This window comes from Mirounga leonina, unplaced genomic scaffold (assembly GCF_011800145.1).
Source record: "Mirounga leonina isolate KUSES-001 unplaced genomic scaffold, KU_Mleo_1.0 Mir_82, whole genome shotgun sequence".
In the NCBI taxonomy this organism is placed as follows: Eukaryota; Metazoa; Chordata; class Mammalia; order Carnivora; family Phocidae; genus Mirounga; species Mirounga leonina.
In genome coordinates, this window is record NW_023270825.1 from 35,821,454 (window position 1) to 35,844,567 (window position 23,114).

At 39.0% G+C, this 23,114-nt stretch overlaps 1 protein-coding gene and 1 pseudogene across 8 annotated transcripts in view; both read right to left on the reverse strand.

Annotated features, from left to right (window-relative positions):
• SYNE2 (spectrin repeat containing nuclear envelope protein 2) overlaps nucleotides 1-23,114 on the reverse strand; it is a 325,741-nt gene that overhangs the window by 122,002 nt on the left and 180,625 nt on the right. For 7 of the 8 annotated variants that reach the window (XM_034992810.1, XM_034992813.1, XM_034992811.1 and 4 more), the window contains 9 exons: nucleotides 22,443-22,765; nucleotides 19,685-19,829; nucleotides 18,182-18,400; nucleotides 13,098-13,363; nucleotides 10,590-10,758; nucleotides 8,145-8,300; nucleotides 5,452-5,592; nucleotides 2,673-2,855; nucleotides 1,765-1,902 (listed from right to left, as the gene is read on the reverse strand). In XM_034992810.1, coding sequence (XP_034848701.1) covers nucleotides 1,765-1,902; nucleotides 2,673-2,855; nucleotides 5,452-5,592; nucleotides 8,145-8,300; nucleotides 10,590-10,758; nucleotides 13,098-13,363; nucleotides 18,182-18,400; nucleotides 19,685-19,829; nucleotides 22,443-22,765 — 1,740 coding nt within the window. The remainder of the gene's footprint in view (nucleotides 1-1,764; nucleotides 1,903-2,672; nucleotides 2,856-5,451; nucleotides 5,593-8,144; nucleotides 8,301-10,589; nucleotides 10,759-13,097; nucleotides 13,364-18,181; nucleotides 18,401-19,684; nucleotides 19,830-22,442; nucleotides 22,766-23,114) is intronic. The other variant, XM_034992812.1, reaches the window with a different exon arrangement.
• Nucleotides 16,749-17,587, reverse strand: LOC118002391 (annotated as a pseudogene).

The following is a 23,114-nucleotide window of genomic DNA, read 5'->3' on the forward strand; positions in this document are numbered from 1 at the left end:
ATTTGTGTCAGTAGAAGGTAGCAAAAGTCTAGATGCTTTTGCCTGAGTTCACTCTTTTTTTAAAGATTCCATTTATTTATTTGACAGAGAGCAAGAGAGCATGAGCAGGGGGAGCGGCAGAGGGAGAGGGAGAACCAGGCTCCCCGCTGAGCAGAGAAGCCCAATGCGGGGCTCGATCTTAGGACCCTGATAACATGACCTGAGCTAAAGGGCAGACACTTAACCAACTGAGCCACCCAGGCACCTCTTGAGTTCACTCTTGACAAAAAAATTTTTTTAACTCAGAACAAGCATCTAAGGAAAAGAGTATTAATTCCTCTTTTCTGTCTTTGCAAACTCCTTGAAAATGGTAAAAAATACAGGCAACTTAAAATAAAAGAGGACATGCTATGGGGACATGGAAAGCCAGCCCGAGAGGTGGGGGCAGAAATTACAGGCAAGGGGAAGAAAGAAACAAGTGGCTGAAAGACGGCATCTTTGTAACAGTTACCACAAGGCAATCACAGGGCAAAAGGGGCCAACAAATCTCAAACATCAGGGAGGTATGAAGTCAGCTGTTCTCTTGGGAATATATTGTGCTAGTCTAAAGATATAAAAAGGAGCTGGATCAACGTTGAGGTCTGATTATTCTAAAAATTGTGATAGAATAAACCTTTTCCTAAGAGATTCTTTCTTGTGGTTGAATAATATGAGAGAAGGAAATACGCCTTCACAGTAAAACTTAAGCCAATACTTGGCATCTGCAAGATCTCTTTTAGTCATGGCACCAGGTAAGAAAATACCCTCATTTGTTTGGTCTTTGTAAGCTAGCATGGAGCCATCGGGCACCAAAATGACAGAATGTTTGGAATCACAGCATGCTGTAACTGGAAGGAACTATGGATTAGTTTTCTAATGCTGTGTAACTAATTGCCACGAACTTCGTGGCTTAAAATAAAACAAATGTATGATCTCCTAGTTTCCATGACTTGAGTACAGGCATAGCTTAGGAGGGTCCTTGGCTATCAAAGGCTATCACAGGCTGAGATCAAGGTGCCATCTGGAGCACAGGTTTCTCTTCCAAGTTCACTTAGGTTGTTGGGAGAATTCAGTTGTAGGGCTGAGATCTCACTTTTCCTGCTGGCTACTGACTGGGGGGTTGGGGGTGGGGGTCACTCTCGGCTTCTAAAGGCTGCCCGAGGGTCCTAGCCCCATGGCCCTCCCCTAATATCGCAGCTCACTTCATCAAGCCAGCTGGAGAACTCTCCAGTGTGCTTTCAGGGAGTCTTATAATCATATAGCCATGATTAATCATTTATTCAAGGGAGTGACTAACCCATTACCTTAGCCATATACTGTAACCTAATTAATAGAGTGGCTAATTCATCACATACTCTCCTATCCCTGCCTGCACTTAGCAGGACGGGGTTACACAGTTGTGTACATCAGCGGACAGCAATATTGGGAGCCATCTTAGAATTCTGTTGACCAAAACCATCAACACCAATCACTGCAACATTCTTTCTTCACAGATAGGGGAAACTGAGGCCCACAGAGGAAAACAGTAAATTACCCAAAGAGTCAGGACAGAAAGAACTAGATCCTGTCTCCAAAATTTCTGTCTAGAGCCTGCCACTCTTCCAAGCTTCCTTCTACCATCTGGCATGGTTGAAGATAAGGTTGTTTTTCGGGAAAGAAGGGGAAAAAAGCACCATGATAGTCAGCTAGACCACGAACCATTATGTAGATTTTAGGACCCTCAGAGAACGCAGAAAGAACACTCACCTGAAGGGTGCTGGCGTGCTGACTCAGCGCCTTTGAAGAATCATAGTCAGCAGGATTGGCCAGCAAACGGCCAGTATTTTCTATCCAAGCCTCAGTACTCCTCAAAAGGTCGTGATATTCCTCCATCTTAATTGTAGCCTGTGAAAGAGAGGCCGTAGCAAAGAGTCGGACACCTTCTCCTTGAGTCAAAGGAGTCTTGAATGAAGAATTTGTTACTGCTAATCAGGCCGTGCCTGGGGGGACTCGCCCACACCCTCCAGGTTTTGACCTTTCTAACTTTTAAGACAAATAATCCTGACCATACATGGAAAGGACTTAAGAAGTTCTACCCTAATGCTATGGGTCTCAGTAACAGTTCCCAGGTAGCCTTGCAACTCATCTGGTTCCCATTTTATGCTTCATTCTCAAAACTGGATTTGAGTTTTGTCCTCCCATACGGGGCCTTTTCCTCTAATATCCCAGTTCGTCTGGGCCTAGGCTCCTGCCTCGTTCTTGCTAGATCACATGTACAACTCACCCACCACGACCCCTACTTGGAAAGGTGGGAGACAGTGTCTTGTTCCTGAATGACATTCTTTCTTGTGGCTGGCTCCCCTCAGGGATTCTTGAGATTGCCTGTCGGAAATGCCCATGACCTACTGGGGAGCCCAATGCTCAGCTGGACTCTTGCAGCAGTCTGGCTTCTTCTGGACACTTGCTTCCGCCTGTCCAGGCAGACTTCCTGCTGGTGTCAGCTGTTAAATCTATCCTCCCGGTGCCCACCTGAACCTGTCGTGTGGCTCTAGCTTCAGTACCTTAAACTGGCAATTGAAGAGAAACTGGCTGTCTCTGAATATCTACTTTCATTTTGTTTCAAAGCCTTCTCAGTACCGCAAGCTAAGGGTAGTTATCACGTGTTACTCTCATACCTTATTTAACTGTGAGGTTCTAGATTCCGCTCTCTGTGAGACTTGCTGATACTGCTGGAAAGGAATCATCAAGTTATCCATCCATTCTTGAGCCTGTCCTGGATCCTGTTCAACAATGTCCTGCACTTCAGAATCCAGCTCATTTAGCTTGGAATGCCAGAGGTCTAGCTCGTCCCACATTTTCTGGAGAAGGAAATCATAGTCACTTTGAATGCAGAGGCCCTGACTCGTGTTAATTCCTAGCTTTTGCACCGTATTTGCACTTGTGAATGCTACTAAAACATCACAGGCACGCTATTTCACTTATGCCCAGAAACCACTTGTGACCTAAACTGAAAAACACCTTTTCTGAGGTCTCTTAGTCTAACTGTATTCGTTTCAGGTACAGAATTAGCTGCAAGAGTGCAGAGAGACCTGGACATTTCCAGAGACAAATGACACCAAACAAGGTCAATATAACCCTACTCTTTCAAGAGTGATGAGGTAACATTATGTTATACCTGAAACTTTTTAGACCATATATATATGTGTGTGTATTTAATCTAGAAAACAATTTCATTAAGTGTAAAAATAGGGGTGTGTGGGTGGCTCAGTTGGTTTTAGCTCAGGTCTTGATCTCAGGGTCTTGAGTTCAAGCCTGCATTGGGCTCCACATTGGGCATGGAGCCTACTTTAAAAAAAAAAAAAGTATAAAAATAAAACTAACAAAAAGTTTTGACTTAGGATTAATGCAGTGGGAAAAAATTTAGTGACTGCTTTTGGCTTCAAGAATCCAGTAGATTGGATTCAAACCTGGACTTGCGTGGTCAGAGAAACTCTCAAAGGTACAATTTTTTTTTTTTTTTTAAGATTTTATTTATTTATTTGAGACAGAGAGAATGAGAGACAGAGAGCATGAGAGGGAGGAGGGTCAGAGGGAGACGCAGACTCCTGCTGAGCAGGGAGCCCGATGCGGGACTCGATCCCGGGACTCCAGGATCATGACCTGAGCCAAAGGCAGTCGCTTAACCAACTGAGCCACTCAGGCGCCCTCAAAGGTAAAATATTTAATTCTTATTTAATATTTGCTTAAGAACCAAATTTTTAGAAATAGGAAAAATGTACTTTAGGTTCCTCTACTTATTAAGAATCAAGGGGTGCCTGGGTGGCTCAGTTGTTAAGCATCTGCCTTCAGCTCAGGTCACGATCCCAGGGTCCTGGGATCAAGCCCCACATTGGGCTCCCTGCTCTGTGGGACGCCTGCTTCTCCCCTCTCCCACTCCCCCTGCTTGTGTTCCTTCTCTCACTGTCTCTCTCTGTCAAATAAATAAAATCTTTTTTTTTTTTTAAAGATTTTATTTATTTTTTTGAGACACAGAGAATGAGAGACAGAGAGCATGAGAGGGAGGAGGGTCAGAGGGAGAAGCAGACTCCCTGCCGAGCAGGGAGCCCGATGCGGGACTCGATCCTGGGACTCCAGGATCATGACCTGAGCCGAAGGCAGTCGCTTAACCAACTGAGCCACCCAGGCGCCCAATAAATAAAATCTTAAAAAAAAAAAAAAGAATCAAGATTTCGTCCAATGGTGAGGCATATTCTAACCTATTTTTAAAAGTCTCCATTCATATAAAATACTTCCTTAAAATTTAGATTAGAGTAAGAATGCTTTCCACATGCTTAAGTTTACTAGGGAGTTAATGGTAGAAAATCATGCTTATATACAGTTTTACCTAACACTTGATTTCCTAAGATATTTTACAAGGAAAATAAATTTGGAATTTCTATTTTCCTGTTTCTCCTTGTAGTCTAAAGAAAAGCTGTTAATTCTATTCAAATCCTATTGAAATGTATTTTTTAATCAAATACGTTTCAGAAATGTTCTGTATTATATTCCCCATGTTAATCCACCTTAGAAAACAAAGACTCCAAGAAATGCTCAAACATAGAAACATGTTAGCTTTGTTTTTTATATTTGATATTTATATATAATATTTTTTTATATCAGTCTTCCCAGGATAAGGTCATTACTCTCCTTTACTTGTGAAAAGGCTAGTTCACAACTGCAGGCTCTCAGGGGTTCAGGCATATTCCCACCATGGAAAAACTGAGAACAGTTCTTGGGGAGCCTGGATGGCTCAGTCAGTTAAGTGTCCGACACTTGGTTTCGGCTCAGGTCATGATCTCAGGGTTGTGAGGTTCTGTGTTGGGCATGGAGCCTGCTTGGGAGTCTCCCCCACCCTCTCCCTCTGCTCCTCCTCCCCCCCAAAAAAACCAACAACTGAGACCAGTTCTTTTTTTTTTTTTTAATTCTTATGTTAATCCCCATACATTACATCATTAGTTTTAGATGAAGTGTTCCATGATTCATTGTTTGTGCCTAACACCCAGTGCTCCATGCAGAATGTGCCCTCCTCAATACCCACCACCAGGCTAACCCATCCTCCCACCCCCCTCCCCTCTAGAACCCTGTTTGTTTTTCAGAGTCCATCGTCTCTCATGGTTCGTCTACCCCTCCGATTTCCCCCGCTTCATTCTTCCCCTCCCGCTACCTTCTTCTTTTTTTTTTTCTTAACATATATTGCATTATTTGTTTCAGAGGTACAGATCTGAGATTCAACCTGAGAACAGTTCTTAAATGCAACTTCCTCCACCAAGCTTCTGCAGGGGACACTCAGTTAGGGGGACCCTGTGGATCTGGATTAGGATCTCTGTGCTTTGGATTCATCCCATAGAGCACACCCTGAGGACTGAGGAACAGGAGGAACACCAAATGCAGAGGGAAATTAAAGGAGGGTGTTACCTTTTGAATTTCTTGAGCTTTCTCAATATTTTTGCTTTTCTGCTGCAGCATCTTTTCAACATTGTGAAGCCCATTGTTAATTTCCTCTATTTTCCTACTCATTGTATATGAGGGTGAACTTTTCAAAACTTCATTACTAATCTGTTACAATGAAAGAAAGACATATTTGGCTCACAGACATCTTCAATACTCTAGCCACAGGTTCAGGTGGCAAAATGGATAGTCACACTGTTAGGCAATTTTATTTATAGGCTAGGGGGAACATCCCAAACCCTACTAGCTAATACGTTAATGAGAGAGTAGATTAGCAGACTAGGAAATGGTGCCTGTGCTGACCTGACCTTTTAAATCCAATCTAAAAAAAAAGGAAAATAAAATCAACAAACAAAAATTTGTTGAACGTAATCCACAGTATGTACTACAGATCTGTGCGGAGTACACTCAAACTATGAGCGTACTGTCTGAGACATACCCCAAGGGAGCAAATGATATGAAAAAATTCAAGGGGGATAAGCGCTCATTATACAGTCTCTCATTTTATGAGAAAGACCCCTGCACAGCACTGTTTTCAATAAAACCTAACTTATTCTCAAGCTGACTTAAAAAAATCTAATCCCCACCGTAATATTCATTTGGGTGAAATAACCTAAAACTCGCTCTTCCTTGAGGATGCACAAAGCTTAGTTTTTCTCTGTGTGAATGTTTCTAGTATTATGTTTTCACAGCAATCAGAAATCTAGCTGCTAAACAGTGTAATTTTTTTATCTGAATGATTTTTTAAGAAAATAACTTGGGCTAGGAATGATAACAGATGAATGTTGACTATGTCATTTTTCAAATACCTGATTAGTTCTTGTTCTTGGTTTTTTTTTTTTTTTTAAGGCTGTGTTGATAAGGCTTTCTCCCAGCAGCTACTAAATAACCAAATAATACTTTATGCTTGTGTATAATCCTGTAACCCTTTTAAAAACGACTATATCTGTATAACCATTAAGACTAAAACCTTTCAGGGGCGCCTGGGTGGCTCAGATGGTTAAGCGGCTGCCTTCGGCTCAGGTCATGATCCCAGGATCCTGGGATCGAGTCCCGCATCGGGCTCCCTGCTCAGCGGGGAGCCTGCTTCTCCCTCTGCCTCTCTCTCTCTCTTATGAATAAATAAATTAAAAAAAAAAAAAGACTAAAACCTTTCAGTGCAGATAGTACACAGATGCAGAAACTAAACACAGGCTAATTGACTCGCTTAAGCTCACGAATCAAGGCAGCAGTTGAACTTGTCCTGAAAAGCCCTGAGTCACCAGACTCTGGAATCCCAGGCTCTTTTTCACATTTCAGGATGTTGATACTTTTATAAAATGTTTTTATTCCACAGACCATAACGCAGTCGAGATTTTTAGGAAAAAAAATTAATCCTATGTTAGTTTTTAAATTGCTGTAACAGCTTTTTATTGCTATGTAACAAATTACTACAAAGTGAAGTTTTCTGATCCTTGGGGCAGTTATTCCCTTGGCAGAAAAGCATATAATTTAGGTACATTAGGAGAGACCATGATTTAGGAAAAGTAAGCAGCCCTCCGAATTACACCAAATGGTTCTGAGTCTGCCTGGATCCTCCAGATACATCTAACAATAAAAATCAGTTGCTATTTGTTACAAACATACAAGTTACCACTGAAACTTTCAACCCCTACATTTAAAATTGATTTTGATTATTCCCTTTGTTAGCCATTTTCACATGAAGTATTCATGGAAACAAACTTACCTGCTCTCAAAACCTTTAGTATTGTCTTAAAATCAATAGTGCATGATTCTTGAGAAAGCACCTCATAACAGTTTTTGTGTGTTAAATCAACGAAATTTCTTAGAAATATATATTAGGAGCCTACATGTTTTTTCATGGGTCAGATTTTCCTGAGAAATCTGTCAAAGAAGTTAACTGAGTTTGAAATACAATTTTTTGTATGTTTGTTTGCATTTAAAATCTATTGTATTAAGTTAGAGGTACCCCAGATTTCAAAAAGCAATACAAACTATAGAAATGATCCCTGAAAGCAATACAAAAGTCCTTCTGGACCAAAGAGAATTTTGTTCCGTTGGATGTAAGCTGCCTTTCTATAATCAAATAAATTTGTCTTGCTAAACTCCTGGGTCTCCAGTACTATGAAACATTTCCCACTCTTTCTTCCAATCTTCAGATTCATCCATTTGGGGAAAAAGATTTGCTCAGGTATGTTCTGTGAGAACTGTGTTGCCACCATCAAAAAGATAGTGTGTGTTAAATGCTATTCCTAGTGAGTTGTGAAATTTATATTCTTACTGTCCTTGGTTGCAATTTCAAAACATTCACAGGCAGTAAGTTTTAAAGCAAAGTATTATTCATGTCCAATATTTTAAAGTGATTCTCCAGTTAAAAAAAAAAAGCCAAGTAAAAGCTAATCTATAATTCTGCTTTTAAATGCAAGAGAAGAAAAGCTAAGCATCTTGACAACTAAAAATAAATACATTATCTAATTCTGTTATCTGTCACTTATTTAGAGCAATTTTATCTCCATATTCAATACACAAAATTATCACTTATCTAAACTCTAAAAACAGTCATAGCTGAAATCAGGGCAAATGAAAATGTGACATTACATGATCTTTTCTTTATACCCATTCAACTCATAAATAATAACACTAATACAAAGGATTATTACCTTCTCATCTATGTCTTCTAAAGCTTTTCTGCATTCTTCCACCTGGGAGTCAATCTCTGCAGGGACTAGGGTGTACATTTCAGAATACTTGATTCGTAGTTTTTCCATAATATTCTCAAAAGTTAGCTTCCCTTTCTTAAAAATGCTTTGAAGCTCCTAAAATCATCAAGAGAGTTTCAAATAGGCACAGAAAGGGGAAAAAGTTTAACTCTAAAAGTGAAAGCAGCTTTCCAGCACATCCTTATGATTTAAATGAGCACACTTTGCATGACAAAGCCTCACTACTGATACAAGCCGATTAAGGCCCGAGAGATACTCAGTTTGGTCAGATGATGCTTCCTAGTGTGTAAGAATTAAACTTGATACCTCTTCATAGTGTCAAACCATTGTCCTCAAAAGACATTACATCTCCTGCTTCTAAAGCACCTCTAGGATTTAACTATCTCCGTTGCAGTCTTGATCTAAAAAGCTCCAAGTAGCAAAAAAGTTTCAAAGAAGTTTTGTTGTTGTTGTTGTTATTAACTTGTTGCCATTTCTGCTTCTTCCTACATTATCATCACAATGATTCAAGGCCACTAAAAGCCCTAGGCTCGAAGCGCAAGTGTCTGCTTTCATGTAATTAGACAGCCCAGCAGAGCCGACTTCTTTCAAAAGGGAGGGTTCCAGTTCCCTGCAAAGAATGTGGGTTTCAGGAGATAAAAGAAACCTGAACAAATAGTCTATTGGCTGTGGCCTAGAAACAAAATCTGATCTACGTTCTCCTGCACTAATTATAAAGGAGAAACTCATTTGTTTGGGAAAGTTTCCCAAAGATCAAGTGGAAAAATACTTCTTGACTTTACTGTGGTTTTTTGGGGTTTGTTTTGTTTTTACAGTAGCTGTTCAGTAGCCTTATTCGTGTTAATGGGTTGAGTCACCGCACTGAAGAATGATTACAATTTGAATGACTCCATGATGTGCCACTGTTTTCTTTTTCTTAACCCTCAGCGAAAACAAATCTAGAGATGGAAAGTTAGAGAACAATGCCATTCAGACAAAGGTGGAGTTTGAAGTACAGTGCCATCCTGTTTTATCTAGACCTAGTCAGAGTATAGGTCTTCATTCAGAGCTACACACAGATAACTTCCCCATGGTGAGGGAGAGTAAGTTCCCTCTATCAACACTGAGCTCTGATTAACAACAGCGCGTGACTCGGGAGTAAACTTCCAATTGCCGATTTTGCTTGTTACCATTGGGCGGGAATCATTCTTAAAAAATGAGGTCCCAAATAACACAGGAGGATGTGCACAGTCCTTGTGATAGTGAGATTTAAGAGATATATTTGGTTGTCATCCCTGGCTCCTGAACAGCTTCTAAGACCCTTGGAATTTCCTGGATAGGAGTAAGAGGAGTGTCTTTTGTTATAACAAGCCCTTTTCAACCACACCTGAGTTTATGCTAATGAATGACTCTTGGGGCGCCTCTAGAGAGATTCAGGATGGGGCCTGGTTGCCAGAGGAACCAATCATGTGATTAGAGGGTTGGAACTTTCAGCCCCAATTCCCAACCTCTAGGGTGGGGCGAAGCACTGAAGTTGAGTTAATTATCAACGGCCAATGATTTAACCAATCATGCCTCCATAATGGAACTACCATAAAAACCCCTGATCAGTGAGGTATGGAGAATCTGGAGTTGGTGCTGGGAGAGTGGTACACCCAGAGAGGGCCTGGACTACCCACTTACCTTGCTCCATGCATCTCTTTTATTGGCTGATTCCCAGTTGTATCCTTTACCAGTAATAGTAAAGTGCTTTCCTGACTTCTATAAGCTGTTCTAGTAAATTATTAAACCTGAGGAGGGGGTCATGGGAACCCCTGATCGATAGCGAGTCAGTCAGAATTATAGGAGGCCCAGGACTTGTGACTGGCTTCTGAAATGAGGGTGGTCTTGCGGGAGTGAGCCCTTAATCTGTGTGGTCTGTGCTAACTCCTGCTAGTTAGTGTTACTGTTGAACTGAATTGTAGGACACCTAGTTGGCTTCGAGAGACTTGGGGGAAAACCCCCACACATTTGGTGCCAGAAGTGTTGGGAGTAAAAACAGTTGCACCCCTATCAGAGATAAATCATACATCCTACTAAAGTCAGTAGTCTTAACACCCTACTCAATAATGCTCTGGGGCCCCTGTTCACCAAACACACCTGAAAAGCCACTGAAAAAGGACTGCTGGGTCCAGCCTGGCCTACCTCCCTGCTCTCAACTTTATTCTCTGCACTCTAGCCACAGTGATCTCTTATGGCTTGGCCCATACCATGCCACAGGGCCTTTGCATGTGCTTTCCTCTCTCCTGGACCACTCCCTCCCTCCACTCCAGTCACAAAGTTACCTCTGCCCCAAGGACTTTGGATTCAAGACTGCAGACCTGTGTCGGCCACATTCACTGGTTCCTCACTTCATTCCTCACTTACCTCAAACTGTTCTGCCTTTTCTGGGTGGTCTTGTAATTCCATATTTTGAAAAGAAGTTGCAGTCTGTTGAAATAAATTCTTCAAAGTAATTATTTCTTTTGTGAAAGAATGTCTTTCTTGGATTTCATTCTCCAACAATTCCTTATTTTCTTGAGCTTTCTGAAAAAGCCTAACATACAACATCAAAATAGTGTCTCTATCCTGCTCTCTTGTGAGATAGTTTTAGTTCAACAATTAACACAATGTCTGCATAATTCACAAAAGAAGATATTTTTTCCTGAGCAAAAAGTACCAGTTTTCAATGATTTATTTACTACATACACAAACATATACCAAATTCTATCACTCAATCAAAAACCTCTCTAAACTTTCATCTCAAAATATCCTCTTTTCAAGAAGAAGAAGGTAGCAGGAGGGGAAGAATGAAGGGGGGGAAATCGGAGGGGTAGACGAACCATGAGAGACGATGGACTCTGAAAAACAAACTGAGGGTTCTAGAGGGGAGGGGGGTGGGAGGATGGGTTAGCCTGGTGGTGGGTATTGAGGAGGGCACATTCTGCATGGAGCACAGGGTGTTATGCACAAACAATGAATCATGGAACACTACATCTAAAACTAATGATGTAATGTATGAGGATTAACATAAGAATAAAAAAAATCCGCTTTTCACACTTTACATTCCAATTGCTCTCTCCATCCTACTTTCTCCATGTGATCCTCAAGTTCAACTGAATATGACCTAGAGGTGAGAATGGAGTCACGGGTGGGCTTTTGGGGATAGATGACCCCATTCGCCTTTTTATCTCAACCGACCCCATTTGCTGTGGATGTAGCCACCTTATTAGTGGAGAAGTTTAAGAGGGTACAATCTTTCCTGAGAGTTATTTGGTAAGTATATCTAGCCGTAAATATATTATATCCTTTGACCCAATCATTCTACTTCTTGGCGTCTTTCTTGAAGAATTAATCATAGACGCAGACAGAGATTCTAGCATAAGAATATTCACTATAGTGTTTTTACAAAAGTAAAAAAAAAAAATTATGTATAATTTAAAAGTTCTATATTAGGGCTTTGGTTAAATAAATTATGGCATATTCACATGTGAAATATTACATAGTTATGTTTTAAGGAACATTTAATGGCATAGGTAACATGATATGCTGATAAATCATTTAGCAGACAACAAAACAGTATAGTATTATGATCATAATTTGTTTAAAAATACAATCATGGGGGGCGCCTGGGTGGCTCAGTTGGTTAAGCGACTGCCTTCGGCTCGGGTCATGATCCCAGGGTCCTGGGATCAAGCCCCGCATCGGGCTCCCTGCTCAGCGGGAAGCCTGCTTCTCCCTCTCCCACTCCCCCTGCTTGTGTTACCTCTCTCACTATCTCTCTCTGTCGATTAAATAAATAAAATCTTAAAAAAAAAATACAATCATAGGAAAAAAGATGAGTGATTGGCAGTGATTATTGTTGAATGGTAAAATTAAAGGGGGGTTTATATTAATCTTTATAATTTTCCACATTCCCTAAACTTCCTATAGTGAATATATATTACTAGAATAGAAAAACAGCAAACATTAAGAAAAAAACTCAAAGGATATTCATCCTCAATGATACCAGGATGGAGAACATATGCTTGTTTTTATTGTTATTAATCTTTTCCACCACCCCCCCCCCCCCACTTTTCTTGAGTATAGTTGACACACAACGCTACATTTGTTTCTGGTGTACAATGTAGTGATTGGACAGGTTTATACATTATTCTATAATCACCACAAGCATAGCCACTATCTGTCCCATTACATCGCTATTAAATTGACTATATTCCTTATGATCTGCTTTTTATTCCGACTTAGTCCGTAACTAAAGGCCTATATCTCCCACTCCCCTTCACCCATTTTGCCCATCCACCTCCCTCCCTCCCCTCCAGTTCTGCTTTGTTTATTGTTTGTTTATTCTTTTTTTTTTTGAGATCCAGTTTATGAGTGAAGTCATATGGTATTTGTCTTTCTCAGATTGACTTATTTCACTTAGTATAATACCCTCTAGGTCCATTCATGTTGGTCTCAAGTGGCATGATCTTATCCTTTTCTATGGCTGTGTAGTATTTCATTGGGTACATATACCATATTTTCCTTATCCTTTTGTCTATTGATGGACACTTTGGTTGCTTCCATGTCTTGGCTATTGTAAATAATACTGCAATAAACATAGGGGTGCACGTATCTTTCGAGGTAACGTTTTCATTTTCCCTGGGCAAATACCCAATAGTGGGATTCTTGGAGCATATGGTATTTCTATTCTTAATCTTGTGAGGAACCTCCATACTGTCTTCCACAGGGTATGTACCATTCCAACCCCTTTTATACTTTTCTGCGTTAACCCAAATCTATCATATCATTTGTCATTATGCTATATTTTTACATTTTCAAAATCCAGTATTTTCTAAATTTTAAGCCTGAATTGTCAGGCACGTTTCCTAAACAGTTTTTCGTAAGTCTTACTTGTTGCATCGTTCCTGCATCGATATAATCTCTTGAAATGCTGGAATCGTCTTTATAGCCTCTAAGCTTTGGGGAGCATTCTGGATACTTCTCATGCGCTGAAGAAGTAAGGTCAGTAACAGCTGCTGCTTCTCCACATTTTCTTGGTAATGGCATAAAGAGTCTTGCAGCTCACAAAGCTCTTCTGTAGCGGCCGCCTCTTTTGTTTTTGAAATTTCAGGGAGATCCTCTTGAAGATTATCTAAAATAATTGCTTCCCGTTCAATCTAATTCAACAAACAAAAAAAAGAGAACTGAAATAACTAAAATGTACTCGGACCATTTAAAGAGCTGAAATATACCTTGGCCATCATAATTTTTGTATACTGGCTGTTCAAAGGGTTCCTAATGCCATATCCTCCCTCAAAGTGTATCTGTCTTCCTCTAACTGGGAATATTACTCCTGCACTATTGGAATCCCAGAGTTCGCAGCCATTGATCATGCAGATATGAGATTAAAATGAAGTATTGCTGTCGTGAGCTGAAGGAAACACTGTTGAATATTTTCATAAATAATTTCTCTCTCCTTCAGATTTCAGTTGCAGAAAGCAGTTATTTCTCTTGAGATATCTATAAGCCAGTTAGAATGAGCTCCACCAAACTGCAACTACTATATAAAAGGTTAACTGCTGGGTAATTTTTCTACAGGGGTCTTTTCTTTCACATCCTATTCCTCTATGCTCAAACAAGTAAGTCCAGTACTTCCTTGTTACCCTAACACCTACACCCAGAGGAAAGCAGTCCTAACTAATCATGTATTTGTCAACATGGCGATGTGCAGAACCCAGAAATACATAACATCGCATATCAGCAAAATGGAGTTCTATCATCCTTGACCCCAGAACGAAGACACAGAAAATCAGATCCCTCTAATGCACCTCCTCAAACACTGCAGCCCTCACCTTAGCTGCATCATACATTTACCACATTCTGCCCTAACCCTGTCAACTCTCCTGCTCTAATGTTCAAACTGAGTCAGGCATCTGGCAATCTTGACATTACAGAATATCACACCAGGCAACTACATTTATTCAACGCTAATTGAAATGATAAATGAAAACCTGGATGCCAAAGGGTAAAAAATAAAGCCTATGAAAATTTAGGAATTCCAGCATAAATTAAGTTTCCAGGAGCTCAGTGGTCTAGGGCATGCCAGAATTCCATAACATAAAGATCAAGTCGTTCAATCCTGTACCTCTACCTTTAAGAAAGAGGCCCAGCACTGGATGTGTCCATTGGGATTTTGGAGGCAGTATATGCTATCCTTGAGAATATCGCTCAGACCCATTTATCAGAATGCTGCCAATGTTGAGGGAGGTCTGCAGCAGGTCACGCAATGGTATAAGCTGTCCTCCCACTTGGGCCATATGATCCAACTGAGTCCCCGGTCACTAGAATACATGGATATATGTATAGATGGCCGCTCTCGAAAAGACCTAGTTACAGAATGTATGCTTTCAACCACCTCAAACCTAAATTCAGTTGGATTAGAAGTGCTAGTTCTTAGGCAGGCAGCTACATTTCCACCAGGGAATGAGATAAGAGGGTTCCACCGGGTTGTTTTGCAACCTCCCTGCCAGAGAACCAGCAAGCAAAGAAAGGAACTGCTGTATTGTCAGAGATAATTATAATTGTACATGTAGGGTTTCTAACAGACATCAGAGTTGAAAGAAGTATGTCCGTAACCCAGAACTTAATGGAGCATCTCTTGGTGCTTCCATGCCAGTGATAACCATAAAAGAGCCACCACAGCAACCACGATGCAAGAAGAGTAAAGCAACAAAAGGTTCTGGCCTTTCTCATTCCAGTTCTCCTCATCCTCCACCCCTGTTCCCTGAGATCACTTTCCAAAATAAACCACCTGCCTACGAGCCCCATTTCAGCCTCTGCTGTCTGATGGAAGTTGGTAAGTGATTAAGGAGGGGCACACAAGGAGGGAGGGGGGAATAATTTTTATTAGGACAATTTTACTCAAAAGCCAGATAATACTTCAACTTGTGACAGATAATCAAACCCAGTCCAGTATTACTCAGGAATTAAGAGAAATGAACTACTAATACAAACAGCAATATGTATGCATCTCATGCATAATGCTTAGTGAAAAGATGCCAGACTCAAAAGGCACAAACTACTCCAGGCCATTTATATGATATTCTGGAAATGGCAAGCCAGATTAATGGTTGTCAGGGGCTGGAGGTGATAGAAGGGGCTGATTACACAAGAGAACTTTCTGGGGTGATGAAAATGTTCTAAATCTTCATTTAGATTCATTGGTGATCATGTGACTGTGTTCATCAAAACTCAACAAACTTTATGCTAAAAAGGATGAAGACAGCTCCCAAATCAGTAAAATAGTTGCTACAAAAATTATGCATTCACTCTTCCATCTAAAAGAAGCTCTGAAGCCCCTGAATGATTTCCCTTGGACACAGAATTCTAGTAATATGGTTATAAAACTTTTAGGTTCACAGTCAATTATAGAGTCTAGAAAGGGAGAAGGAGCCATAGTTGCACCATAAGTAAACAGAGTGAAGGAGACTGAAAAACCCATAACCAGCAGAATCAGGAACTAATAAAAGTCTTTTGGACTTTGGTACATGGGGAAGAAGCCCGCCTTATACCTCCAATTATCTTTGAAAGCATGACTTTATTCCAGCCCATATGATCACTGAAACAAAAATGATGACTGAATAACCAGAGATGAATAATTAAATCAAGCAGATACTGTTTAAGAAAACAGGAAGGTAAAATTTTGGCGGGGGGGGGGCGGAAAAAGGCAAATCAAAATTTCAATTGGTATTTTAAGTTACAAATTTAAACACAACATTTAAGTTTCTGAAAATCTACTTATACAAAACCTTTATCCCACAAAGATACTGGATTATTATATTATTATCCACATCTTAAAAAAAGAAATTCATTTTGTCACAAAGCACCAACCATGCTAACAGGATCTTGCATGTACAGGTGTTTAGATGGTATCATTTTTAGTAAATGGATACAAGCTATTTTAAAATCCTACATCAATTCGGTGTGTGTAAATATCATTTAAGTTGATAGTTTCATCCTTAAAAACACCAAAGCATAAGTTTGACTCTTCTACCACTCGGGCATTTGGGCAAGTTACTCAATCTCCCTGTGTCTCACTTTCCTCATCTACAAAATGAGGATAAAATAAAAATATCCAGCTCATAGAACTCTTGTGAGAATAAATGATAGATAATACATATAAAGTGCTTAGAATTCTGCCCAACACACGCTCCATTCCCGCCCACTAAGTGTTACAGTTGTTATTGTTATTACACAAGCACATATTTTGTTTGTGCTACTCTTTGAAAAACAGTCACCAGATATTGTCAAATACTTCTATGAATAATTACAAAGTTCTAAATGAATGGGGTCTGAATTAATCAGGTATAATTGCAAATAGAAAGACAATGTAGTAAAATAGAGAGAACAAAAGCTTAGAATTAGCCTAGACCTGGGTTTCGAGAAGAGCTGTTTCTCAAGAAATATTCACTAACTGCCCACTAAGCACAAGGCCCCAGTCAGATTCTAAAGTTACAGCAGTGAGCAAAACAGATGTGGCCCCAGTCCACAGTCCCAGCTCAATCACTAGCTGGGAGGTCTTGTGCCAACAGAAATCTCTCAGTGCCTCAGTATCCCCATCAATAAAATGGTAATAATATTTAACTCCTGACAGCAATGCAAGGACTTGGTGGCACCATGTGTGAACTGCCTTCTTAGGAGCACACGGCCTACTGCAGGAACCCAATAATAAACTGTTACAACACGAATAGGAAAGAAGGGGGCCAACAGCAGTAACTTACAAAGTTTCTTCAAGTTTTAACATTCAAGAGTCTATTTACTAATCAAACCCTACTAGCACAACCAAAATAATATTCATTTTCAAGAATATCAAGTTGCTTTTCTTAAGTGAAGTATTTTCATTTTATGTACAAATATTTTATTTTATGTATTTTATGTAGCATTAAGGTAGGTATCTTGGGTATCTGCAGTAAGGGAGGTATCTTAGATGACCCATTCAAGGAAGTTCACTTAATCCAACTTAATGAAACCTGTATCCTCCCAGTACTGATGGAAACACTGGAGGCACATACTGAGGCCATCGTTTCCAGATCAGACCATGCTGGTTTGAGCAGACATGGCAAGAATGAGAACCCCGGCCAAGTTTTCTCCAATGGCTCCAGTAGAGATGTTGGTGACCCATCTCGCTCTCTTGGATGCAATGGGGCAAAAAGTAAGAATACCAAGTTTTAAGCAGAAAAGTATGCTAGTGCTAAACATTTACATCCCAAAGTGTGACCTACCCCCAATCAAGTATTGATTCATTGTATTTCTCTCATAAGTAAATTTAGCAGCAATTTTGGCATGAACAAGAGAGAAGGGTTTTCATTTAATGTTCTGATTTGTACTTCATTTATACCTGATCCTTTGGAAAGATACCCTAAGATAACTATACTATTTTAAATTTTCTTTCTAAATATATGTGATGGCTTAAATCAAGAATCATGCTTAAATTAACATCTGTAATTGATATATATTATGGAGGTTTTCTTTAAGAGTTTTCAGAAAGAGCAACATACATATTTTTAAGTCCACAGTTAACAATTAATTGGAGTTAATTTCCATAGTTAACCATTGTAGTTAACTTCAAAATTGGCTGGTTATTATGAATATTACTTAATTCTAACCTTTAGTGTTATGTAGAGACAGTCATTTTAAGAGGGATTAACTTAGATACACAATAAAGATTTTAAAGCCCAAATGAGCAAGTACTTACTTATAAGTACTACCTGATACCAAAAAAACAGCACTTATATTAAGGAAGAATTTGAATCATTTCTTGGGGATTATTTTACTTGGACCTGACCTCTATAACATTTATGTGTTACGTATATATGATATAAAGAAACGGTACCAGTTGAGGACTTGTTTTATGTAAGAACAAAATGAAAGTAACAAAACAATGTAAATGACATTTGCCAGGAAACTGGATTGATTGTTGAAAATGAAGCACTTACTTCTTCACTGACAAATTTCCACTCCCACTTCAGTTCTTCACACCATATCTCCCACTCTTTAGCAGCCTCCAGCAAACTCAACCATTTGTCCCACAGAGCTGCCGTGGTTCTGAGCAAACACATGTCATCGGTGCCTGTGCACACGGGTCTCAGGTGTCTGAGGACCTGACGTAGTTTCATGAACTCTTCCTTGGTTGATAGGAGATTTGACCCCAAAACCTTAGGAAAGAAAAGGAATAGGAGGAATACAATGTCTATTAATTTTTCGGAGACTTAGAAACTTCTTAAGATCTTGAACAATTGATGATTTTAAATCATCCATAAGTATTACATGGTCTATTTTTTAGTCCTTTTGGAAGTCAATTTGAGACAGATTAGAATTACCTATGTATTATTGTGTTGCCCATGAATTTGGAACTATGGTGACAAAAATGACCCATAGACCAATTCTTCCAAGTAAGAAAGTGTTTTGAAAGGTAAACATCCTAAAAGTTCATTGTTATTTTAATATAAATCTCATTATTTCACTAGGTTGTTAATTTGCACTATACTTATCAACACCAACGCATTACTTAGGGTTTTTGTTTTTGTTTGTTTGGGGACAGATGTTAAGCATAGATAATTTAGAATGTTTTCATTAAAATCCTAACATAATACCATAGATTCTAACAGATGAAAATAAGCAAATACAAAAATTAAATAGTAAGAATAAGAAGTAGCCAGGGCGCCTGGGTGGCTCAGATGGTTAAGCATCTGCCTTCGGCTCAGGTCATGACCCCAGCGTCCTGGGATCGAGTCCCGCATCGGGCTCCCTGCTCCTTGGGAGCCTGCTTCTCCCTCTTCCTCTCTCTCTCTCTCTGTCTCTCATGAATAAATAAATAAAATCTTAAAAAAAAAAAAAAAAGAATAAGTAGCCAGAGTTTAGACTTATGATAGTTGCATTAAATTCTGTCATTGATCCAGCAACATCCAACAAAATAACATGAAAGGTAAAGCTTTAGAAAGAGTGATCACTGGGGCGCCTGAGTGGCTCAGTCGGTTGAGCGTCTCACTCTTGATTTCTGCTTAAGTCTTGATATCAGGATTTTAAGATCAACCCCCGCCGTAGGCTCCCCACTTAGTGGGAGTCTGCTTGAGAGTCTCTTCCTCTCCCTCTGCCTCCCCTCCCCCTCGCTCACACATGCTTTCACACACACTCTCTCTCTCTCAAATCAATCAATTAATCAATCAATCTTAAAAAAAAAAAAGAAAAGAAAAAGAGTGATCACTAAGAAGAGTTTGCTACACCAGTAGGTTTGCTACAGTCTCGTGAATCCGACTGATGAACTCTCTTGGAATCACTGTTTCATGTTTCCCCTTGGTGTTTGGTTTGGGGTGTTTTCTTGAGTGTACCACTCAGGCTGAAGATTTCTGTGGATCACAACAGAGTCACATTCCCTGCTGTAGCCACCTGCTCTTTCTGTCAATTTTCTGCATACAGTCTTACTAGAGATGTGCAAATACCTTGCTCTGTTCCAGGCGCTCTAAAGCTTCTTTGTAAGATGCTGGCAAGGGAAACACGGACTGCCCAAGAACTGCCTCCATTTGGCTTAGGTTAGTGCAAATTTTCTCTTTAGTTTTTCTGTAGCATTTGTAATTCTCAAGACACCTATGAAGCACAGTTAGGGGGAAAAAGTTATTAAATTTTATTTAATACAATAAATTCTGGACTTCCCAGAATGAACTCTGAACACTTAACAGTATGTCATTCTCTTTGTGCTATTCAGTGTTTTTCACCAAATTTTTATTGACTGTCTCCTCCTCCCAGGGACCTGTATGAGACTTTTAATGCAAACTTAACAGGCAGATAAGACTGTTCTCAAAACACCTAAACTGTAGGGGCGCCTGTGTGGCTTAGTTGGTTAAGCATCTGCCATTGGCTCAAGTCAAGATCCCAGGGTCTTGAGATTGAGCCCTGTGTGGGCCCCTGCTCAGTGGGGAGTCTGCTTCTCCTTCTCCCTCTGTCCTTCTCCCTGCTTGTGCTCTCTCTCTCTCTCAGATAAAATTTAAAAATCTTTTAAAAAATGCCTAAACTGTAAAATTGCGTTCTTTAACACTGCTAATGAAGTATAAATTCTTCATTGAAATTTTGAAGTATAATTCTTATAGAAAACCACTTAGTCTTAAAAATGCTCATATCATTTGAACCATTAATTCAACTTCCACAATTTATCTTAAGGAATTAATCCTCAAAGTAGGAATTTATCCTAAACCCGATAAAACCTTTTACATAGTAAAATCTTTTTACTTATTAAACTAGTAATTAAAATGGCAAAAATGTGAATATACTTTATATGTAACAAAAAATACAGTTAAGTATATTACAACAGTCCATTTTGTAAAATATTTTATAGCAAATGCAATTACTTTTATGAAGTTTTGTTACAATAAGGAAAAGAGCACATGTTATTATAAAGGAAAAGCAGCAGCCTATTTTCATAGAGCATAATGTGCTATATTAAAAAACACTATGAATAAAATTATATGTATAAAATTGATACAGTCTAAATCCCTAAACAATTAAAAATTGAGTATCAAGTATATTTTTAAAAAATTATTCAAATAAAATAATAAACTGGAAAGGAATTAAGGAGTATTCAGAGACCCCAAACTATATGAAAGTTGAAATAGAGAGAAATAAGCTGAGCCCTAAGGACAGTTTTTCACTTTGAGGGCATTTGCTGAGTTTCAGTTTTATTAGCCCTTCCCTGGAATGCTGGGGGCCAAAGGATAAAGCCTCAAACCAGGATAGGTATTTAATAGGAAACCCTTTCTGTAAAGATATATGTAACATATATAACAAAAGACGAGCTTCCAAAATATAGCATAAATCTCTACAAGTCAAAAAAGAAAAGATGAGCAATCCAATAAAAATTGGGCAATGGTTTGAGCAGGCAGTTTTTCAGAAGATGAAATATGAAAGACCAAGAAATACTCAAAAAAGAGGCTCATATATCTTAATAATAATGTAGTAATAGGGCGCCTGGGTGGCTCAGTTGGTTAAGCGACTGCCTTCGGCTCAGGTCATGATCCTGGAGTCCCTGGATCGAGTCCCGCATCGGGCTCCCTGCTCGGCGGGGAGTCTGCTTCTCCCTCTGACCCTCCCCCCTCTCATGTGCTTTCTCTCATTCTCTCTCTCAAATAAATAAATAAAATCTTTAAAAAAAAATAATAATGTAGTAATAATAATAGAGAAGCAATAAGATGTAATAATAATAGAGATGCTCATACATGTTAATAATAATAAAGTAATAATAATAGAGATGGAGATTAGAACCACAATGAAATATCACTTCTCATCCATCAGACTGGCAAAAATTAAAACTCCCTTGGGGCACCTGGGTGGCTCAGTTGGTTAAGCATCTGACTTCAGCTCAGGTCATGATCTCGGGGTCTTGGGATGGAGCCTCGTGTCAGGCTCCATGCTCAGCAGGGGATCTGCTTGTCACTTGTGCTCTCTCTCAAATAAATAAAATCTTTAAAAAAGAAACTTAAATCTCCCAACATCGGGTATTGGTGAGGATATGAAACAGTTGGAACATAGAATATTCTTGGAACACTAGTCTGAGTAGAAATAAGTAAAATCATTTGGAATTTAAAATGTAAGCTGTGCATACCTTTTGACCCAATAATCACAATCCTTGGTATATATTCCAGGGAAGCTCTTGAATTTAAAAATGTTCCTGTTGGCACTGTTTGTAAATGCAGACTAGAAAAACCCAAATGTCTATCAATAGCTGGGTGACCAAATTTTGCTATAGACAAGTACATGAATAAACTTCAGCATCACAATGATGAAATTGAAAAAATGAAGTGACAGAAGAATACACATACATGAAAATGGGGCACAAACACATAGTAAAAATTTTAAAAAGAAGAAAATGGTAAATAAAAAATTGGACATAATTGTTAATTCTGAGAAAAGGAAAGGACCACACACAAGAATTCAAAAGTCATGATGTTTACCTTTGAACTTTTGGGTACAAAGCTGTTTGTTTTATCATTATTCTTTATATCATATGCAGACTTTTATAAACATTCTGTTGTATGTACTCAATATTAAATAAAGTAAAATAAATAAATATTTGCTATGGTTTTCTGCAGATGATTTTTACATTTTTCCATATTTTCCAAATTATTTCTAATGTGTACATGTTAATTTTAAAGAAAAATAGATCTTAATTTTGTTCTTAAAGCATTACCTTTAGAAAGAAGTACCTACCTTTCTAGTTCACTTTCTTTTACTTTGGCTGCCTCCCTCATGGCTGAATCCTTAGAAACTAATTCCTGTATAGTACACTGGAGTTGTTGTTTGGCTTCAGGGCTGCATATAGTCCCCAGTTTCTCAGTGAGGTCCTGGATGTCTTCTATCGTGGATTGCAATTCCTCTTGTTTCCAGCCAGGCATCTCCAGTGGTTCTTCTGGGTTATCAAGGTCTACTTTATGGGACGCAACAATGGCTTCACGGGTAGTAAAGATCCCCATTGCCCTTATGACTGCCTCATTATAGCGTGTCATACTTTCATAAGCATCATTCAAAACATCCTGGTGAATAGGAGATTAAATGTTGTGACAAAGCTGTCAAACTTTGGGGACTTTTATCATTCTTGAATTTTTGTAGTACATTCATAATATGTCTGGGTCTTATAAGGGCTAGCAACTCCTACTTTTAGTTTGACAGTATTACACTAGTATTTAAAGGCAAATAAATTGTTGTTTGCATAAAGAAAAATTGTTTCCAGATTTGCTAAGAAATCTACTCTAAATTCAAAAATACATCTCATGAATCATGTCTGATGACATATATTCCTGTTCTAGAACTCTTATATTACACTATGAATTAAATAAAACAACGGAATATATTTAATGTATATAACTTTAACAAATATTTGTT